Source organism: Crocuta crocuta, unplaced genomic scaffold (assembly GCF_008692635.1).
Source record: "Crocuta crocuta isolate KB4526 unplaced genomic scaffold, BGI_CrCroc_1.0 scaffold176, whole genome shotgun sequence".
In the NCBI taxonomy this organism is placed as follows: Eukaryota; Metazoa; Chordata; class Mammalia; order Carnivora; family Hyaenidae; genus Crocuta; species Crocuta crocuta.
In genome coordinates this window covers 5,164,639-5,181,957 of record NW_027531905.1, presented here as the reverse complement: position 1 = coordinate 5,181,957, position 17,319 = coordinate 5,164,639, and the positions used below count along the sequence as shown (strand labels likewise).

The 17,319-nt window shown below is 39.1% G+C and overlaps 1 protein-coding gene across 6 annotated transcripts in view; it reads left to right on the top strand.

The window, feature by feature from the left end:
* The window catches only part of BMAL2 (basic helix-loop-helix ARNT like 2), an 84,744-nt gene that overhangs the window by 22,998 nt on the left and 44,427 nt on the right, over positions 1-17,319 (top strand). For 5 of the 6 annotated variants that reach the window (XM_077774445.1, XM_077774446.1, XM_077774447.1 and 2 more), the window contains 2 exons: positions 7,806-7,847; positions 11,216-11,373. In XM_077774445.1, the coding sequence (XP_077630571.1) occupies positions 7,806-7,847; positions 11,216-11,373 (200 nt within the window). The remainder of the gene's footprint in view (positions 1-7,805; positions 7,848-11,215; positions 11,374-17,319) is intronic. The other variant, XM_077774444.1, reaches the window with a different exon arrangement.

The window sequence follows — 17,319 nt, the reverse complement described above, 5'->3', positions numbered from 1 at the left end:
TGGCCTCAGAGTTTATCAATTTTGCTCTTGGTTTTATTGATTTTTTTTCTATTTTTTTCTTTAGTCTCTATATCATATATTTCTGCTCTGGTATTTATTCTTTGTTCCTTCTACTCACTTTCCTTCTAATTCCTTCCTTCTACTCACCTTGAGCTTTGTTTCTCTCTTTCTAGTTTTTTTAGGTATAAGGCTAATTGTTTATTTGAGCTTTTTTCTTTCTTTTTGAGATAGGCTTGTATTGCTCTATATTTCCCTCCTAGAACTGTTTTTACTGTGTCCAAAGATTTTGAACGGTTGTATTTTCATTTTTCTATATGTTTTAATTTTCTCTTTGATTTCTTTGTTGACCCATTGGTTATTTAGTAGTATGCTGTTTAGCTTCCATGTGTTTGTGCATTTTTTAGTTTAGTTTTTTTTTTTTTCTGGCTGATTTCTAGTTTCAAACCGTTGTGGTTGAAAAAGATGCATGGTATGCATTTCAATCTTCTTAAATTTATTGAGACTTTTGCTTTTGTGACCTAACGTGATCTTCTCTGCAGAATGCTTCATGTACACTTAAAAAGAATGTGTATTCTGTTATACACAGAATATTCCATCTAAAAATATCTGTTAAGTCCATCTGCCTAATGTGTTGTTCAAAGCCAGTGTTTCCCTATTGGTTTTCTGCCTGGATGATCTACCCATTGATGTAGGGGCTGTTAAAGCCCTCTATTATTCTTATATTACTGTCACTCTATTTGCTTTATGTATTTAGGCGCTCCTGTGTGTTTAGATGCTGAAGATGCAGGCCAGCGTGTTTCAGGTTCTGTATACTGGGGGCACTCTGGCAGGGCAGCTGAAGTGAGTGCAAGCTGGGGTTTCTGGGGGCACTGCTTGCAGGGGGTGCCCTGGTGGGGTGACTAGACCTAAGGCACTATGTGGACCAGGGGACCCCTCGGCTCTTTACACAGAGAGTGCCCTGGTAGGATAGCTAGTGGCTGTAGACAAGTATGTTTCAGGACTGTCTGTACAGAGAGTGCCTTGAGGCAGTGTGCGTACCTGGGTGGGAGGGGTCCTGGGGTGCTCTGCCCAGGGGTTACCATATATCACATTTTGTTTATCTACTCATCTGTTGTGCATTTATGTTGTTCCCATCTTTTGCCTATTGTGAATAATGCTGTTATGAACATTGGTGTACATGGATCTGTTTGAGTTCCTGTTTTAAATTCCTCTAGGTATATACCTACGAGTAAAATTGCTGGGTCATATGGTAATCCTGTTTAGTTTTTGAGAAGTCACAACTGTTTTCCACAGTGGCTATACCATTATGTATCCCCACCAGCAATGTGCGAGGGATCCAATTTCTCCATATCCTTGCTGACACTTGTTTTCCATTTTTAAAAAGAGTATAGCTCTCTTACCAGGTGCAAAGTGACACAGACTTACAATTTCAAAGAATCTCCATGGAAAACAGCATGGAGGATGGATTGAAAGGGAAAGATCCAGTAGGCAGAGAAAATAGCTGAGAAGTTCTTACTAGGGATTGTTTTTTGAGCATTGGTCTAAGAGTGTAGCTCTGGATAGCAGGACAGGAAAGGGAGAGAGGCTATTATGACACATTTACAAGAGAATTCATTCATGACTGTTGGTTAGGGAGAGCAGGCATACAGGAACCGTCCAACCGATTTTCTGACTTGGTTACCTACATGCAGGATGGTATTATATGTTGAGATTGATGGATAGGTGATGAATTCAGTTTTGGACACAATGAGAATGTGATATTTCTGGGATCCTCAAGTAAGCAGTTGGATGTGAGGGTCTAGAACTCAGGGTTGAGGCCTGGTCTGGAAAAAGAAATTCATACATCATGAATGTACAGACAGCAAGTGCAGGGATTGGCATGGATGCAGTCACTGGGGGGGGAGGGGTGTGGAGTGGAAAGACTTGGGGGCTGAGGATCTACTCTGGGGGTATGTGGGCCTAGACACAGTAAAGGAAGGAGGGAATCCTACCCCAAATCTGAGAAGACATGGCTCTGAAGTAGGGACATCTCAGAAATCAAAGGAAGAAGGTTTTAAAAAGAGGAAGGCATGGAGAGAAGCACATCTGGGAAATGTTTGCATTGTATTTGCTTCCAATTTCATTTGTCTTTGTTTGATGTAGGGAGAAGGCCTACATTTCATTCAAAATGCAGTGAAAGTAGTTTTTAAGGAAAACTTGCACTGTGTTTTGAAAACATTATGTTTCTGTCATATAAGACACCACACTAAGAAAGTGCATCTAAGTAATGTGAATATTATTGATATCAGAAAGCTTGTTAAATTCATATGTAAAAATATGACTATAGACCGAATGCCAGCATGGAGAAAAAAAATGTAGATAGCAAATTTACTAATTACCTAGGTTTGTGCTGCAAACAAGAAGTGAATTGTATGGCTAACATGATCATGCGTTTTCTCTGTTGTATCAGGGGCCATTAAATAACAGTATACTTGGATTTCATAAGTACTGTAGGTTTGGATTTCACCAAGGAGGTGAGTTCAGTGAGTGAGTTCACTTGCCAAAACATCTATGATCAAGGCAAAAGCATGATTCATAACTGCTGAAGTTTGTCTTTTGAAATTGAAGTAATGTGTATATACATATAGTTCCAGACCAATAGGAAGAAAATTGTTCACCTGTAAAAATATTTTCCGTTTTATTCCCTGAATATGACGTCAGACTAAAAAGGGAAATGAGAAAAGAAAAGAAGCTGACTTAATCTAACCTAGTCTTTTGCTTCAGAGACCAATAACAGAGCAGACTGGCAATGATGACAGCAACAGGAGAGGCTTAATGGAAGGCATACCGGCCTGCTGTTAGGTATATGACCTTGAGCAATCATTAACCTTACTGGCCTCAATTCCTTCATCTGTGAAATGGGGATAGTAAAAACTCATGATTTTCAAATGTGAGAATCAAATCACATATATGAAAAATATATATTACTTTTGGTTATGAATTCCTTGGGTTTTTAAAAAAATGTAATTTATTGCCAAGTTACCTAACATACGGTATATAAAATGTGCTCTTGGTTTCAGGGGTAGATTCCCGTGATTCATCACTTACATACAACACCCAGTGCTCATCCTAGCAAGTGCCCTCCTCAGTGCCCATCACCCATTTCTCCCTCTCCTCCACTCCCCCCATCAACCCTCAGTTTGTTCTCTGTATGTAGGTCTCTTATGAGTTTGCCTCCCTCTCTGTTTGAAACTATATTTTCCCTTTCCTTTCCACCATGGTCTTAAGTTTCTCAAAATCATTGTATGAGTGAAAACATATGATATCTGTCCTTCTCTGACTGACTTATTTCACTCAGCATAATACCCTCCAGTTCCACCCACATTGTTGCAAACGGCAGGATTTCACTCTTTCTCATTGCCAAGTAATGTTCCATTGTATATCTAAACCACATCTTCTTTATCCACTTATCAATTGATGGACATTTGGGCTCTTTCCATAACTTGGCTATTGTTGAAAGTGCAGCATAAGCATTGGGGTGCATGTGCCCCTATGAATCAGTACTCCTGTATCCTTTGGATAAATTCCTAGTAATGCTACTGCTGGGTCGTTGGAGATTTCTATTTTTAATTTTTTTTTTTTTTTTTTAATTTCTAGGAGAGAGAGAGACAGCGTGAGCAGGGGAGGGTCAGAGAGAGAGGGAGACACAGACTCTGAAACAGGCTCCAGGCTCTGAGCTGGCAGTCAGCACAGAGCCCGACGCGGGGCCCGAACCCACGAACCGCGAGATCATGACCTAAGCGAAAGTCGGACGCTTAACCGACTAAGCCACCCAGGCGCCCCTATTTTTAATTTTTTGAGGAACCTCCACACTGTTTTCCAGAGCGGCTGTACCAGTTTGCATTCCCACCAACAGGGGGCAAGAGGGTTCCTGTTTCTCCACATCCTCGCCAACATCTGTTGTTTTCTGAGTTGCTCATTTTAGCCACTCTGACCAGTGTGAGGTGATATCTCACTGTGGTTTTGATTTGTATTTCACTGATGATAATTGATGTTGAGCATCTTTTCATGTGTCTGTTGGCCATCTGATGTCTTCTTTGGAAAAGTGTCTATTCATGTCTTCTGCCCATTTCTTCACTGGATTATTTTTCAGGTGTTTGGTAAGTTTTTTTAATAGATTTTGGATACTAACCCTTTATCTGATATGTCATTTTCAGATATCTTCTCCCATTCTGTTGGTTGCCTTTTAGTTTTGTTGATTGTTTCCTTTGCAGTGCAGAAGGTTTTTATCTTAATGAGGTTCCAGTAGTTCATTTTTGCTCTTGATTCCCTTGCCTTTGGGGATGTGTCAAGTAAGAAGTTGCTGCAGCTGAGGTCAAAGAGGCTTTGTCCCCTAGGGTTCTGATGGTTTCCTGTCTCGCATTTAGGTCTTTCATCCATTTTGAATTTATTTTTGTGTAAGGTGTAAGAAAGTGGTCCAGGTTCATTCTTCTGCATGTTGCTGTCCAATTCTCCCAGCACCATTTGCTAAAGAGACTGTTTTTTTTTTTTTTTCCATTGGATACTCTTTCCTGCTCTATCAAAGATTAGTTGGTCATACATTTGTGGGTCCAATTCTGGGTTCTCTATTCCATTGGTCTATGTGTCTGTTTTTGTGCCAATACCATACTGTCTTGATGATGACAGCTTTGTAGTAGAGGCTAAAGTCTGGGATTGTGATGCCTCCTGCTTTGGTTTTCTACATCATTACTTTGGCTATTTGGGGTCTTTCATGGTTTCATATAAATTTTAGGATTGTTTGTTCTAGCTTTGGGAAGAATGCTGGTACAATTTGATTGGGATTGCATTGAATGTGTAGATTGCTTTGGGTAGTATTGACATTTTAACAATATTCTTCCAATCCATGAGCATGGGATGTTTTTCCATTTCTTTGTGTCATCTTCAATTTCTTTCATAAGTTTTATATCACTTTCAGCATACAGATCTTTTACATCTTTGGTTAGGTTTATTCCTAAATATTTTAAAATATTTTTGACAAAGTTCCACAACTATGAAAACTATTCTTTATTTAGACAGTGAGAAGGAAAAGAATCCCTTAAGTTTTTGTCTTAATGGTTCTTTTTATTTGGAATATTTAAAAGTATCTCCTTCAAGTTTATTAATTTTTCTATACACAGCATGTATTTTCTTAAGCAGAAAAATATTAAAGGCTCAAAATACATCAAATAAATAAAATAGTTCAAAGGCAGGCTAAACTTTTTTCAGAGCTTGGAAAATGATCATTGTTGAGTCAAGAGGGAAATTTGGCAAGATGAATCAGACACCTTAAATAGTTATTCATAACATTGTATTTCTAGTTGATTATCATGGGAAAATAGTCAACTATGCATGCACCACAATAGTATCAGGCATATTATTTATAATACTGAAAAATGAGAATATTGAAATATTCAGTAATAGAAGTGATTAAATTATGGTTTAGCTAACCAGTGAGCTATTTAATTATTTAATCTTTTCCAGTCCTGTTTCCCAAGAATATTTGATGGTATGGGAAATATTTGTGTCACAATGTTAAGTGAATAAGACAAGACATAAAAAATTATACACTATTATCTGAACTTTATTCATTATATGTAATATTCCATATATTATACATCCCATATATAATATATTCTGTTTATATATGGAACACACATCTACATAAATAGACTATACACACCATATCTAAATTAAATAGTCAAAGCTGTTTTCTGTGTGTATCTAGATGTGTATTTAAGAAAGAGACTGGAAGGAGACACATTAAAATATTAACTATGATTATTTTCAGGTGAGATTATAGGTACTTTCCTCTGAGTCTTTCAAATCCCCCCTGAAAAATGATGCATTTGGAAATGTATTTTTTAAACATGTATTTTTAGAAAACAGCTTACCTCTTTCTCTCTCCTTTTATAACCACGGATTAGCTTTGTTCTATAGGTTTATTAATATCTAATGATCAGCACGGATTCTTATATCACTGTCTCTCAGTCTTTTGGTTGTTGGAATGTCCTTTTCTAATAGATTCTTTAGAAAGGGCTCATGGGGTCAATGTAGCCTGTAATTTGGCAAGTTTATGATAGTTTGTTTGCAGTTTTGTACTTGGAGGTCAGTTTGGGTAGATATAAAATCGTGGACTCCTATTTCCCTTCCTTGAGTATCTTAAATTTGGGCACTAGGAACTATTGAAAAATCTACTGACAATCTTCCTTTCTTTTCCTTATTAGTGACTTAGCCTTTTTGCCTGGTTGTCCAGTGATTTTTTTTGTTTAAAGTAGTTAAGTATGGAGCACCTGGGTGGCTCAGTTAAGTGTCCCACTCTTGATTTCATGGTTTGTGTGTTCAAGCCTACATTGGGCTCTGCACTCTCAGTACCAAGCCTGCTTAGGATTCTATCTCCTTTCTCTCTGCCCCTCCCCTCCTTGCACATACTTGCTTTCTCTCAAAAAAAAAAAAATTTTTTTTTAAAGAAAAATAAAGTAGTTTCAACTATGATTCCTTGTTGGCCATGCTGACATGGTTGTGGTATCCTTTCAATATATAATTTCAAGATTTTTTTTAAATTTTAGAAAAGCATTCTGGAATTATAGTCTTAATGTTTATTTTGTTCTATTGTTAGGTATTCTTTGCAATATCAGTCATATTTATATTAGGCTTGTGTGTGTGTGTGTGTTTACTTCTGTGTGTGTCACTTTCTTTTGAATGTTTTTAAAATCTCATCATTTCTTTTGAGGTTTTTTTTTTTCTTGTTGAAGTTCAGTTGACATACAATGTTCTGTTAGATTAGGGTGTACATCATCATGATTTGGCAATTTCACATATTATTCAGTGCTCACTATGATAAATGCAGTTATGGTCACCACATAACATTATTATAATATTTTTGACAATGTTCCTCATGCTGTACTTTGCATCTCTGCGACTTATTTATATTTTATAACTGGAATTTTGGATCTCTTTATTCTGGTCACCTATTTTGCCAATCTCCTCATCCACTTCCCCTCTGGCAACCACCAGTTTGTTCTCTGTATTTAAGAGTGGTATCTTTTTCTTTTGTTTTGATACATTTGGAAATACATTTCTTTAAAATATACATATTTTAAAAACTACTCAGCCTGCATAATTCTTTAATATGGAAAGTATTCTGTCACCCTCAGTATATTTCATTTTAGTAGTGGTCTTTTGACTGCATTTCTTAATGAATACACATGCACAAACACACATGTATGCATATATTCCCACACATGTATACATCTGGCATAGTCTGCTAGGGAATATGCTACTGTGAATATTAGTATTATTGGCAAGGGACCAGACTTTCAAGTCTTCAGTGATATTTTTCACCTTCCAGATGAATTTTAACAAAACAAATTCTCTTTGTTTACAAGTCTGAGATTCTTAATTCATTATTAGGCTATTTTAATACAACGATGAGAAAATTTTGGGGTAAGCCATAAATTGTTCAAAAGTTATTCTATTTAACATTATTCATATGAAAATTATATTTCTCAGGCTTGGCATGAGGTCCTTTTGAAGTAGAGCACCAATTACTGTTCATTGTCAGCCACCATGGTTCTCATCGCCCATTGGGGATCATGTTTCGGCAGCCTCAGGAGGAAAACTACCTCTGTGTCGACAGTAATAATCATTTCTAGTCATTAGGTAGCATTCATAACTAAACACTGAACAGGAATTAGGATGATGGTACTTAATCTCACATTTCTTTCTCTTTCAAGAATTAAATAAAATCTGTTTCATGTAGCTTGACATTTTATCCTGCTTTTTTGTAGAAAGGAAGATGGTGAACAACACGTACAAATGAAGTCCGTCAGGTACTTTGAACTGTGAGATCGACACCGGGTGGGTGGAAAAGGCCGTACATGCAAACCTTTAGGCAAAGTAAGAGGCAACGTCAAGACAGAATCGGTTCACGAATATGAGGATTTTCTCATTCAAGTGGTGATTGATTGTCAAGTACCTGTTGCCTTTTCTTTTCTATCTACTTGAATAGCATTTTATCTTAAGGTGCCTTTAAATTTTTCCTACAAGAGCTGTTTATTAAAATGTTATTTTCTTTAAGCGCTAGAGGAGAGCTGATTCCTTTTATATACAAATCACGATTACTAGTTATGGTTAGCAATTCATCGTCGTAAAATTCTTTGTCAGTTGCTTCAACATAATCTCAACATCAACAAACATTTTTCTATATACCTGGCAACCTGGCCGCATCTGAGTGTTGCTTTTTCTTCGTTTATTCTGGCTTTTGATGTGATTTACAAAACACCGGCATGGGTCAAAGGGGCAGTAACAGTACACAGAACTAAGAACCAGAGCCCTGCTGCTCCATTATGAAGCAGAGCCCCAGCCTCTGGTAAGCACGCCTTTCCTTCAGACGATCCTCCGGAAGCCTTGTCAAGTGCACCTCCTTCCAGTAAAGAGCTTTATTCACAAACTAGCGATTTGATTTGATTTTGCCTTCCTCTGGTTCCCTGGTTCCCACCATCATCATCCATTGTTCTCCACAGTGGCCTTGCCCCCCTCCCCCCCCCCCCCCCCNNNTAACCCGTAGCTCTAAGAGCAGCCTGTCTGCTGAACAGCCCTGGCATTGGGCATCGGTGTCCATTGCTATTGTCCACGCTAGTGGGTAATACTGGTAGAAACAAGGTGATAATTTTAGCACGAGGATAATGATAACATTCTTCTAATCATTACATTTTAATCTAAAAATTACTCATGAATAGACCAAAGTAGGAGTGTATAACTAAATTTTATGTGAATATGCATATAATTTGGATTCCATCCAGTTCATCAAAAGTACATATTTTGTTCCAGGAATGGCATTACCCAAGGGTAAATGGTTGGGGGAGAGGAGAGTATTATTTCCATCAGTCTCCATTAGTGTTCTCCTCTCCCCCACTCTTTTATGTAGAAAAATTACATTTTCTTTCATCTAATTTAAAGTTGCTCTAGGGGTGCCTGGGTGGCTCAGTCGGTTAAATGTCTGACTTTGGCTCAGGTCATGATCTCGCAGTTTGTGGGTTTGAGCCCGGCGTCAGGCTCTGTGCTGACAGCTCAGAGCCTGGAGGCTGCTTCAGATTCTGTCTGTCTCTCTCAAAAACAAACAAACATTAAAAAATGTAAAAGTTGCTATAATAACAGGTCATACATAGCAAGTCTCCTACTGCTTACCCATCAGATTGTCCTCTTAAAACTCTTATGTGGAAATTCTGGAGTTGCCATGATCTGCGTGTTGTAGGAAAAACAGACAAATGTTGACAGTTAAGTGTGAAGAGTTAGATAGCCTAATTCTTGAAATGTAATTTTCCCCCTACATTTTACCATCTGTGAAAAATGTCCTATCAATGGCGTCTTCATGCTAATTGGCAACAGTTTTCTTTCCTTCTGAAGGATTAATACTGAATTTCCAACAGATGGTGGCTTAGGTTTGATGACATATGGTAGCGGTATGAAAGGTATTGAGGTAGTGGAGAGAGAGAGGTGATTAATCATATAGTAGTCATAGAAAGTTTTTGGGAGAATAACCATGCTGGATTTTGAAGAAGAAGTAGGATTTTTCTACGAATATAGAAGGGAAGGATATTCTAAGCCTAGTAAAGAGCAAGTCAGAGGAGATGTGAGATGACTTGGCATGTTTGAAGACTAGCAAGTCATTTGGCATTGCTACTGAATAACACTTGGAAAGGTAGGGAAAGCATGTGGAGATGGAACTTAATGAGCACACAAGCCAGGGCATGGAGAACCTTGAGATGTCATTAGGGGGTTTGGCCTTTCCTCTTAGGCAGTGGAGATGTATTTAGGCAGCTTTATGCAATGGAATTAGATGACTTCATTTGTTTTAGAATAATTTTGGAAGTCCTGGTTTGTATAGGCTGGAAGAAGACACTAGAAGGTATAGCAGGTTACAAGGCTTTTGGGGATAGTGCAATGAGCTATCACCTAATGAATTTAGGTGGTGACAGAGTGGATGGAGAGGAAGAGAAGACATACTTAAGAACTATTTTAAGAACTAGAACCTATAGGGGTTTGTGATTATTTGGTTCCTCAGAGTAAAGAAGGAAGGGTCTAGAATGACCCTAGTGATGTCAGCAACCAAGATAAAATCTATAAAAGGAGTAAATCAGGGGTAAGGGAGGAAGGAGAAATACAATGGGGTAAATTGCAAAGAATGTATTCAGTGTGGGATTACTTGAGGCTTAAGGCACTTGTGAATCATTTAGGTGTGTAGTTCAAGTTTTGAAGGTCGGGACCTGAGTGAAGTATGAATGAGGTAGGGATTTCACAGTAAGTAGCTTATGTAGAGTTGTAAAGTCTTTGCAGGAAGGAGATATTTTAGGGTGAAGCTGTAAGGTGAGGAAAGAGTATAGCCAAATTGGGAAACAGACACTGCTGTTTAAGGATTGAAGAAGAGCTGATAAAGAGACTAAGGGGACTAAGCTGAGCAGGGTGGATGGAGGAGCGGGAGCGGTCACAGAAGCCAGAAAAAGAATGAGGAATGTCAGCACTGTCAAATTCAAGGCAGGGATCAAGAAGGAACTGCATCAAACAAGAAAACTAGAAATAGTTTCGGCGGGGCAGTGTCTGTGGGAGGTTGATTTTAATAGATGGAAAGGTGACTGCCTGTGAAGTGAAAGACATAGTAGAGACAGTGTTCTTCCCAGGAAGCTGGCTGAGAAGGGAAGACAGCAAGAGAAAAAAAACCCCTAGAATTGGGAAAAGGTTGTCCCCCCGCACCCACACACACACCAGATGGAGAGACTTGCACACATTTGTAGCCCCATGGGAAGGAGCTGTGGAAGAGAATGAGATTAAGATGCTGATAACTGCTGACACCAGTATCCGGGAGGAGTGAGCTATAATAGAAGGCTACCCAACTCTTCTGAGGACTGGAAGTTCTAGAACTACCCACATGGCTCTCAGATACATCTTAATTCTTGAAGGCTTCCAAAAATGAGATCAGGAGGAAGGAGCAGAGCTAGTTGGGGGGGGTGAAAGCACTGTGAATGAGCACTGTCCCTGCGCTCAGCAGTGCCCTCCTCTTCCCTGAACTGTGAGTCCAGGGCCAGAGTTGGGAGCAAGGACAGTGTGTGCTTGCTGGCCTCCGCGGGCTCCAGCTAGTGCCTCTGGGGTAACCGTGGGTCTGCTCATGGTTAAAAATAAAGGAGGTTCTTTTCCTTCTTAGAGAAGCTCATAGTGAAACTGAAAAGCGGAGGAGAGATAAAATGAATAACCTGATTGAAGAGCTGTCTGCAATGATCCCCCAGTGCAATCCCATGGCACGTAGAATGGACAAACTTACAGTTTTAAGAATGGCTGTCCAACACTTGAGATCTTTGAAAGGTGAGTCTGGAACTGGCTTCCACACTTGGATTTGTGAAGTCCTCCCTGTAATCGAAGTCTTTGATTCCTTTGTTTTGTTGTTATCGGCTACTGAGATTCTGTACAGATGTTTCTTTCGGCGTTATAGGCATCGTTTTTTTATCGGCATCAATTTTGATGCTTGCTAATATTCTCTATGTGGAGAGAGCATCAATCTAGGTTTCAAAAATCTCGGCTTCACTAAAAGCTTTATCTTAAGTGCACATGGTATGCTTTTCCGTTTGTGTCATCTTCCAAGCCTTTTACCATGTCTTATAGTTTTCAGAGTATAGTTCTTCCACTTCCTTGGCCAAATTTATTCCTAGGTATTTTATTATTTTTGATGCAACGTTAAATGTAATTGTTCTATTAATTTCTTTTGCTGCTAGTTATTAGTGATAGAAGCGCAATGGATTTCTGTATATTGATTTTGTATTCTGCAACTTCACAGAATTCATTTATTCTAATAGTTTTTTGGTGGAGTCTTTAGGAAGTTCTGTATATAGTATTTTGTCATCTGCTTATATTGACAGTTCTATTCCTTCCTCACCACTTTGGATGCCTCTTATTTCTTTTTCTTATCTGATTGCTGTGGCTAAGGTTTCCAGTACTATGTTGAATAAAAGTGGTAAGAATGAACATCCTCATCTTCTTCCTGATCTTAGAGGAAAAGCACTCAGCATTTTACCACTAAGGATGAAGTTAGCTCTGGGTTTGTCATTTATAGCATTTATTATGTTATGTTCCCTCTATACCCACTTTGTTGAGTTTATCTGAATATTGTATTTGTTAAATGCTTTTTCTACATCTGTTGAGGTGCTTATATAATTTTTATCTTTCATTTCATAATATGGTGTATTTTGATTGATTTGCAGATACTGAACCATTCTTGCATCTCTGGAAAAAATCCCATTTGATCATGGTGAATGATCCTTTTAATGTATTATTAAATTTGGTTTGGTGTAGTATGTTATTGAGTGTTTTTGTGCTTGTCAGGGCTTTTGGTCTGTAACTTTGTTTTGTAGTGTCTTTGTCTGGCTTTGGAATCAGGGTAATGCTGGCCTCATAGAATGAATTTGGAAGTTCCCCTTTCTCTTCTATATTTTGGAATGATTTGAGAAGGGTAGGTATTAATTCTTCTTTAAATGTTCGGTAGAATTCACAGATGAAGCCATCTGGCCCTGGACTTTTGTTTATTGGGAGTTTTTTGACTACTGGCTCAATTTCATTGCTGGTAATTGTTCAGATTCTTTCTTCCTGATTCAGCTTTGGAAGATTATAGGTTTCTAGAAATGTATCCGTTTCTTCTAGTTTGTCTGATTTTTTTTCTCGGTAAATCTGGCTAAAGTTTTAAGAATTTTATCTTTTTAAAGAATGAACTCCTAGTTTCATTGATCTTTTCTGTTTTTTCGGGAGGGTGTATATTTCATTTATGTCCACTCTGATCTTTATAATTTTTTTCCTTTTACTAACTTTGGGTTTTGTTTGTTCTTTTGCCAGCTCCTTTAGGTATAAAGTTAGATTGTTTGAGATTTTTTCTTCTTTGAGGTGGGTCTGTATCATCATAAATTTCCCTCTTAGAAGTGCTTTTGGTACATCTCAGTGATTTGGAATCATTGTTTACATGTTCATTTATCTCCATGTATTTTTTCCTTTCCTCTGTGATTTCTTGACCTACTGTTTGTTTAGTAGCATGTTTTTTTAGCCTCCACACATTTGTGTTTTGTTTCTTTTTTGTAATTGATTTCTATCTTTTTTATTATTACCCTTTCAGTCTTCTTAAACTTACTGAGACTTATTTTGTGGCCTAACATGTGATCTATCCTGGAGAATGTTTCACATGCACTTGAAAAGAATCTGTATTCTGTTGTTTTTGGATGGGATGTTTTGTGTATGTAAATCTGTGAAGCCCCATCTATTGTACTCTGTCATTCAAAGCCATTGTTTCCTTATTTTCTGTCTGGGGAATTTATCCATTGATATAAGTAGGGTATTAAAGTCCCCTACTTATTAGGGGACTTTGATTGTTGATTTTTATTATTGTTATTATTATTTTTCCCTTTATGGATGTTAATGTTTGCCTTCTGTATTTAGGTGCCCCTATAGTGGAGGCATAGGTATTTACAATTGTTATATCCGCTCTTGTTGGAGCGGTCCCTTTATTCTTATGTAATGGCCTTCTTAGTGTCTTGCTATTTGTCTTAAAGTTTATTTTGTTGATGTACGTATTGCTACCCCATCTTTTCTTTTGCTTTCATGCACATGGAATATCTTTTTCCATTCCTTCATTTTCAGTCTGTGTCTTTAGCTCTGAAGTGAGTCTCTTGTAGGCAGTATAGAGTTGGGTCTTGTTTTGTTATCCATTGAGTCACCCTGTGTTTTGATGGGAGCATTAGGTTTATTTATATTTAAAGTAATTATTGATAGGTACATATTGTCATTTTAAAAATTGTTTTCCCGTTGTTTTTGTAGTTCTTCTCCATTCCTTTCTTCTTCTTTTAGTCCCTTCCCTTGTGATTTGATGACTTTCTTTAGTGTTATGCTTCGATTTCTTTATTTTTTGTGTATATTATAGGTTTTTGATTATAGTAATCATGAGTTTCATACATAACATCCCAAGTATAGAGCAGCCTATATTAAGGTGAAAGTCACTTAACTTTGAACACATTCTAAAAGCACTATGTTTGTATTCCCCCTCTCTGCATTTTATGTATATGATGTCATATTTTACATCTTTTTATTTTGGGTATCCTTGATTTTTGTAGATATAATTTTACTGTCTTTGTCTAGTAACTGTCATTCTAGCTTTGTAAGTAGTAGATCCACTATCTTTACTCTATGTTTGTTTTTACCAGTGGAATATTTTTCTTTCATAATGTTCTAGGTTTAACCTTTTCTTTTCTGCCTAAGAAGCCCCTTTAACAAAAAAGTAGACACTTTCAATCACTTTCCTTAGATTTCCACATGTTGTAGAACAGTGGCTTCTCTATTCCAGCCAGCTGACTGTGTGTAGATCCGGAAAGTAGGTGGTGGGGAAAAGTACAGCCTTGACCCCTTCAATGCCACGCACAGCAGCACAAGTGTGGGGATACTGCTTGGCCAGCTTCCTTTTGGGAGTGTGACTGGAGGTCTCATTTTCATAACTACCTGTTATGAAATAAGATTCTCTTTTACCCACAACTGGATCTTGCATAAGTTGATGCAATATTTCCCTTAAATCTTGGCAGTGAACATTAGCAGGCTCGACTGAGGTCATTTGATTGCAACCCTAAAATTACCCAACAGTTTTCACATTCGCAAGGCCCTGAGGGAGGAGGACCTAAGGGAAAAGCCACGGATCTATCAACTAATGCAACAAACATGCCCTCGGCAGCAATTAGCTTCCTGTCTGTGCTGGGAGCTTGAAAAGGAATCAAGATCTCTATGCTCTGTGTGTTCACGGTAAGCAAGGGTGACAGACCCAGGCAGAGATCATTAAAACCTAGTATGATAAATGCGACAGTGGAAGTAGGAGTGACCAGAACAGCAAGAGAAGCTGCGTGGGGAGGAGACGCTGTCTAAATCCAGTGCCGATTCCGTGAAACGGAGCACAGGTTTTTGCCCTTCTTAGCTGAAGCGCGGTGGTCAAGTACTCCTCACACATCCTGAGTGTACCCTCTAGTCCGTAGTGCACGCAAGTGAGACGACTTAAGGCCACTGGCTCTGTCTGCCTCCTAGGGCATTGACCAGCGTATACCCCCAGCTCACACCACAAAAGCCTAGACACCGAATCATCAGAGGGCTGCAGGTAGATTGTGTTATTTTGTTCCCTACATAATAACTTTTTTTTTTTAAATGTTTTATTTATTTTTAGGAGAGAGAGAGACAGCGTGAGCAGGGGAGGGTCAGAGAGAGAGGGAGTCACAGACCCTGAAACAGGCTCCAGGCTCTGAGCTGGCAGTCAGCACAGAGCCCGACGCGGGGCTCGAACCCACGAACCGCGAGATCATGACCCAAGCGAAAGTCGGACGCTTAACCAACTAAGCCACCCAGGCGCCCCCCCTACATAATAACTTTAAAGGCAGAAGGATGGTGACTGATTTTTTGCACCAGACTCTAAACAGTGCTTCTCCAGTTAGCTGGATGGTGGAGGACAAGTGTGGTCTCCCCCCGTTCGTTGTGAAATACATTTAATTACTGGGAAAACGATCATGGGCTGGGATCCACAACAGTGTCACGTTTCCGTAAAAGTATCTAAATGCTTGTTCTTAATTTCCGTACTCACCTACCACAGTTTGCTGATGACATTGGTCTGCAGACCACACTTAGGGGAGCCCTTCTTCTTATCCTGTGCCTTCAGAGAAACTGTGGGCATTGTGTGTGTGCAGTCATAATACGGGACCCCGTGAGGTATAGTGGTGCATGAGGCAAACGTCCTGGGTTCAAATCTTGGCTCCCTGACATAAGAGCTGTGTGACTTACTCCAGTTATTGAACATTCTAATCCTCAACTTCTGTATCGGTAAAATAGGGATAAAGCACTTACCTTATAGGGTCATTGTTAAGAGTAAAGAATTATACATATAAAGGGCAAGCACCGTGTTTACTCCTGGTGGAGGAATACTTACTGTGATTTCGATCATTTTAACCTAATGAACGCTGTCATAAAGGTAAGCAATCATGTTTCCTCATTTGTTTTTGCAGCAGAAATCTGAGCATCCACATTTGTTATTGATCCCTCGTCGGCACATGTACATCGCAGCAGGCGTTTAATTCACACACCTCACCCTAGCTTCAGCTCTGCCCTTACACCCCTCATTTGCTCATGAGCATGTCCTCACTCACTGTCGGGGCTCACCTATTCTGGCCAATCTACACTGACGGGGTTTCCCCAGCATACCTCTGCCACCCTTGCCTCAGGCCAGACAAGCAGATAGCACTGCTTTGCTCAGATTGATTTATTGCTGTACCCTGGCCTGGAACTCAGTCTGTATCTTTCAGCTCTTTCTCAACTTCCTCCCACCAGGTTGCCATGTAATGATTATAACAAGAGCTCATTTGAAGGAATTCTTGGCGGCCTACCTAGAAGGTAGATTCTGAAAGATAGATTTTTTTTTTTAAGAGAGAAGAGAGCATGCAGTCTGGGGAGAGGGGCAGAGACAGAGAAAATCTTAATCAGGCTCCATGCTCAGCACAGAGCTCAACATGGGGCTCAGTCCCATCACCCTGGGATCATGACCTGACCCAAAATTAAGAGTCAGTCACTCAACTGACTGGGCTACCCAGGTGCCCCTGACAGATGCTTCCATTGCTTGTGCAAGGCTCATAAGGGTGCTACCAACGTGAGAAAACTATCAAATCATACCATGAGATGTTTTTTAAATTTTTTCCCCCTACCACTTAGGTATTTTGTGTCTGAGCTGCAAATCCATCCAGCGACCAGTGTGTAGTTAATGTATCTCAGGGTAGAGGGGAGAACCCTCTCGGGGCATTAACCCTCTTTCTCTTGCAAAAGCAACTTTTCTTGCAATCCTTAGGAAGAGGGCTTGGCGGGAGGGCAAGTTGACTTACCTGTGAATCACCCTTGCCTGGAGGTTATCTGGGGACAAGGCATCTTGGCTTGGTGGACTGTTCCCTGCGCCCCCTTGTGGCCACAAAGGGCTTTCTCCTGTCAAGGTGGGTAGATGCCTTTAGGGCAAATGTGATTTTGGTGCTTCCCTTACTTCTCCCATTCAAACTTGGACCTAGGTTTTGACCTGCTGATTCCTTATTTTGCCAGCTGTTCAGTTATTTCAATACAATATTGCTCTGTGCTTAGGGCTTGAATTATTTATATTTTATACATATTTGTATATTATAAGTCTCCATATGATTTTTAAAGAGCCATATGGAAAATCTTATGAATCCATAGAAATGGTTTAAAATTCCACGATCTTTCTATTTAGGGTAA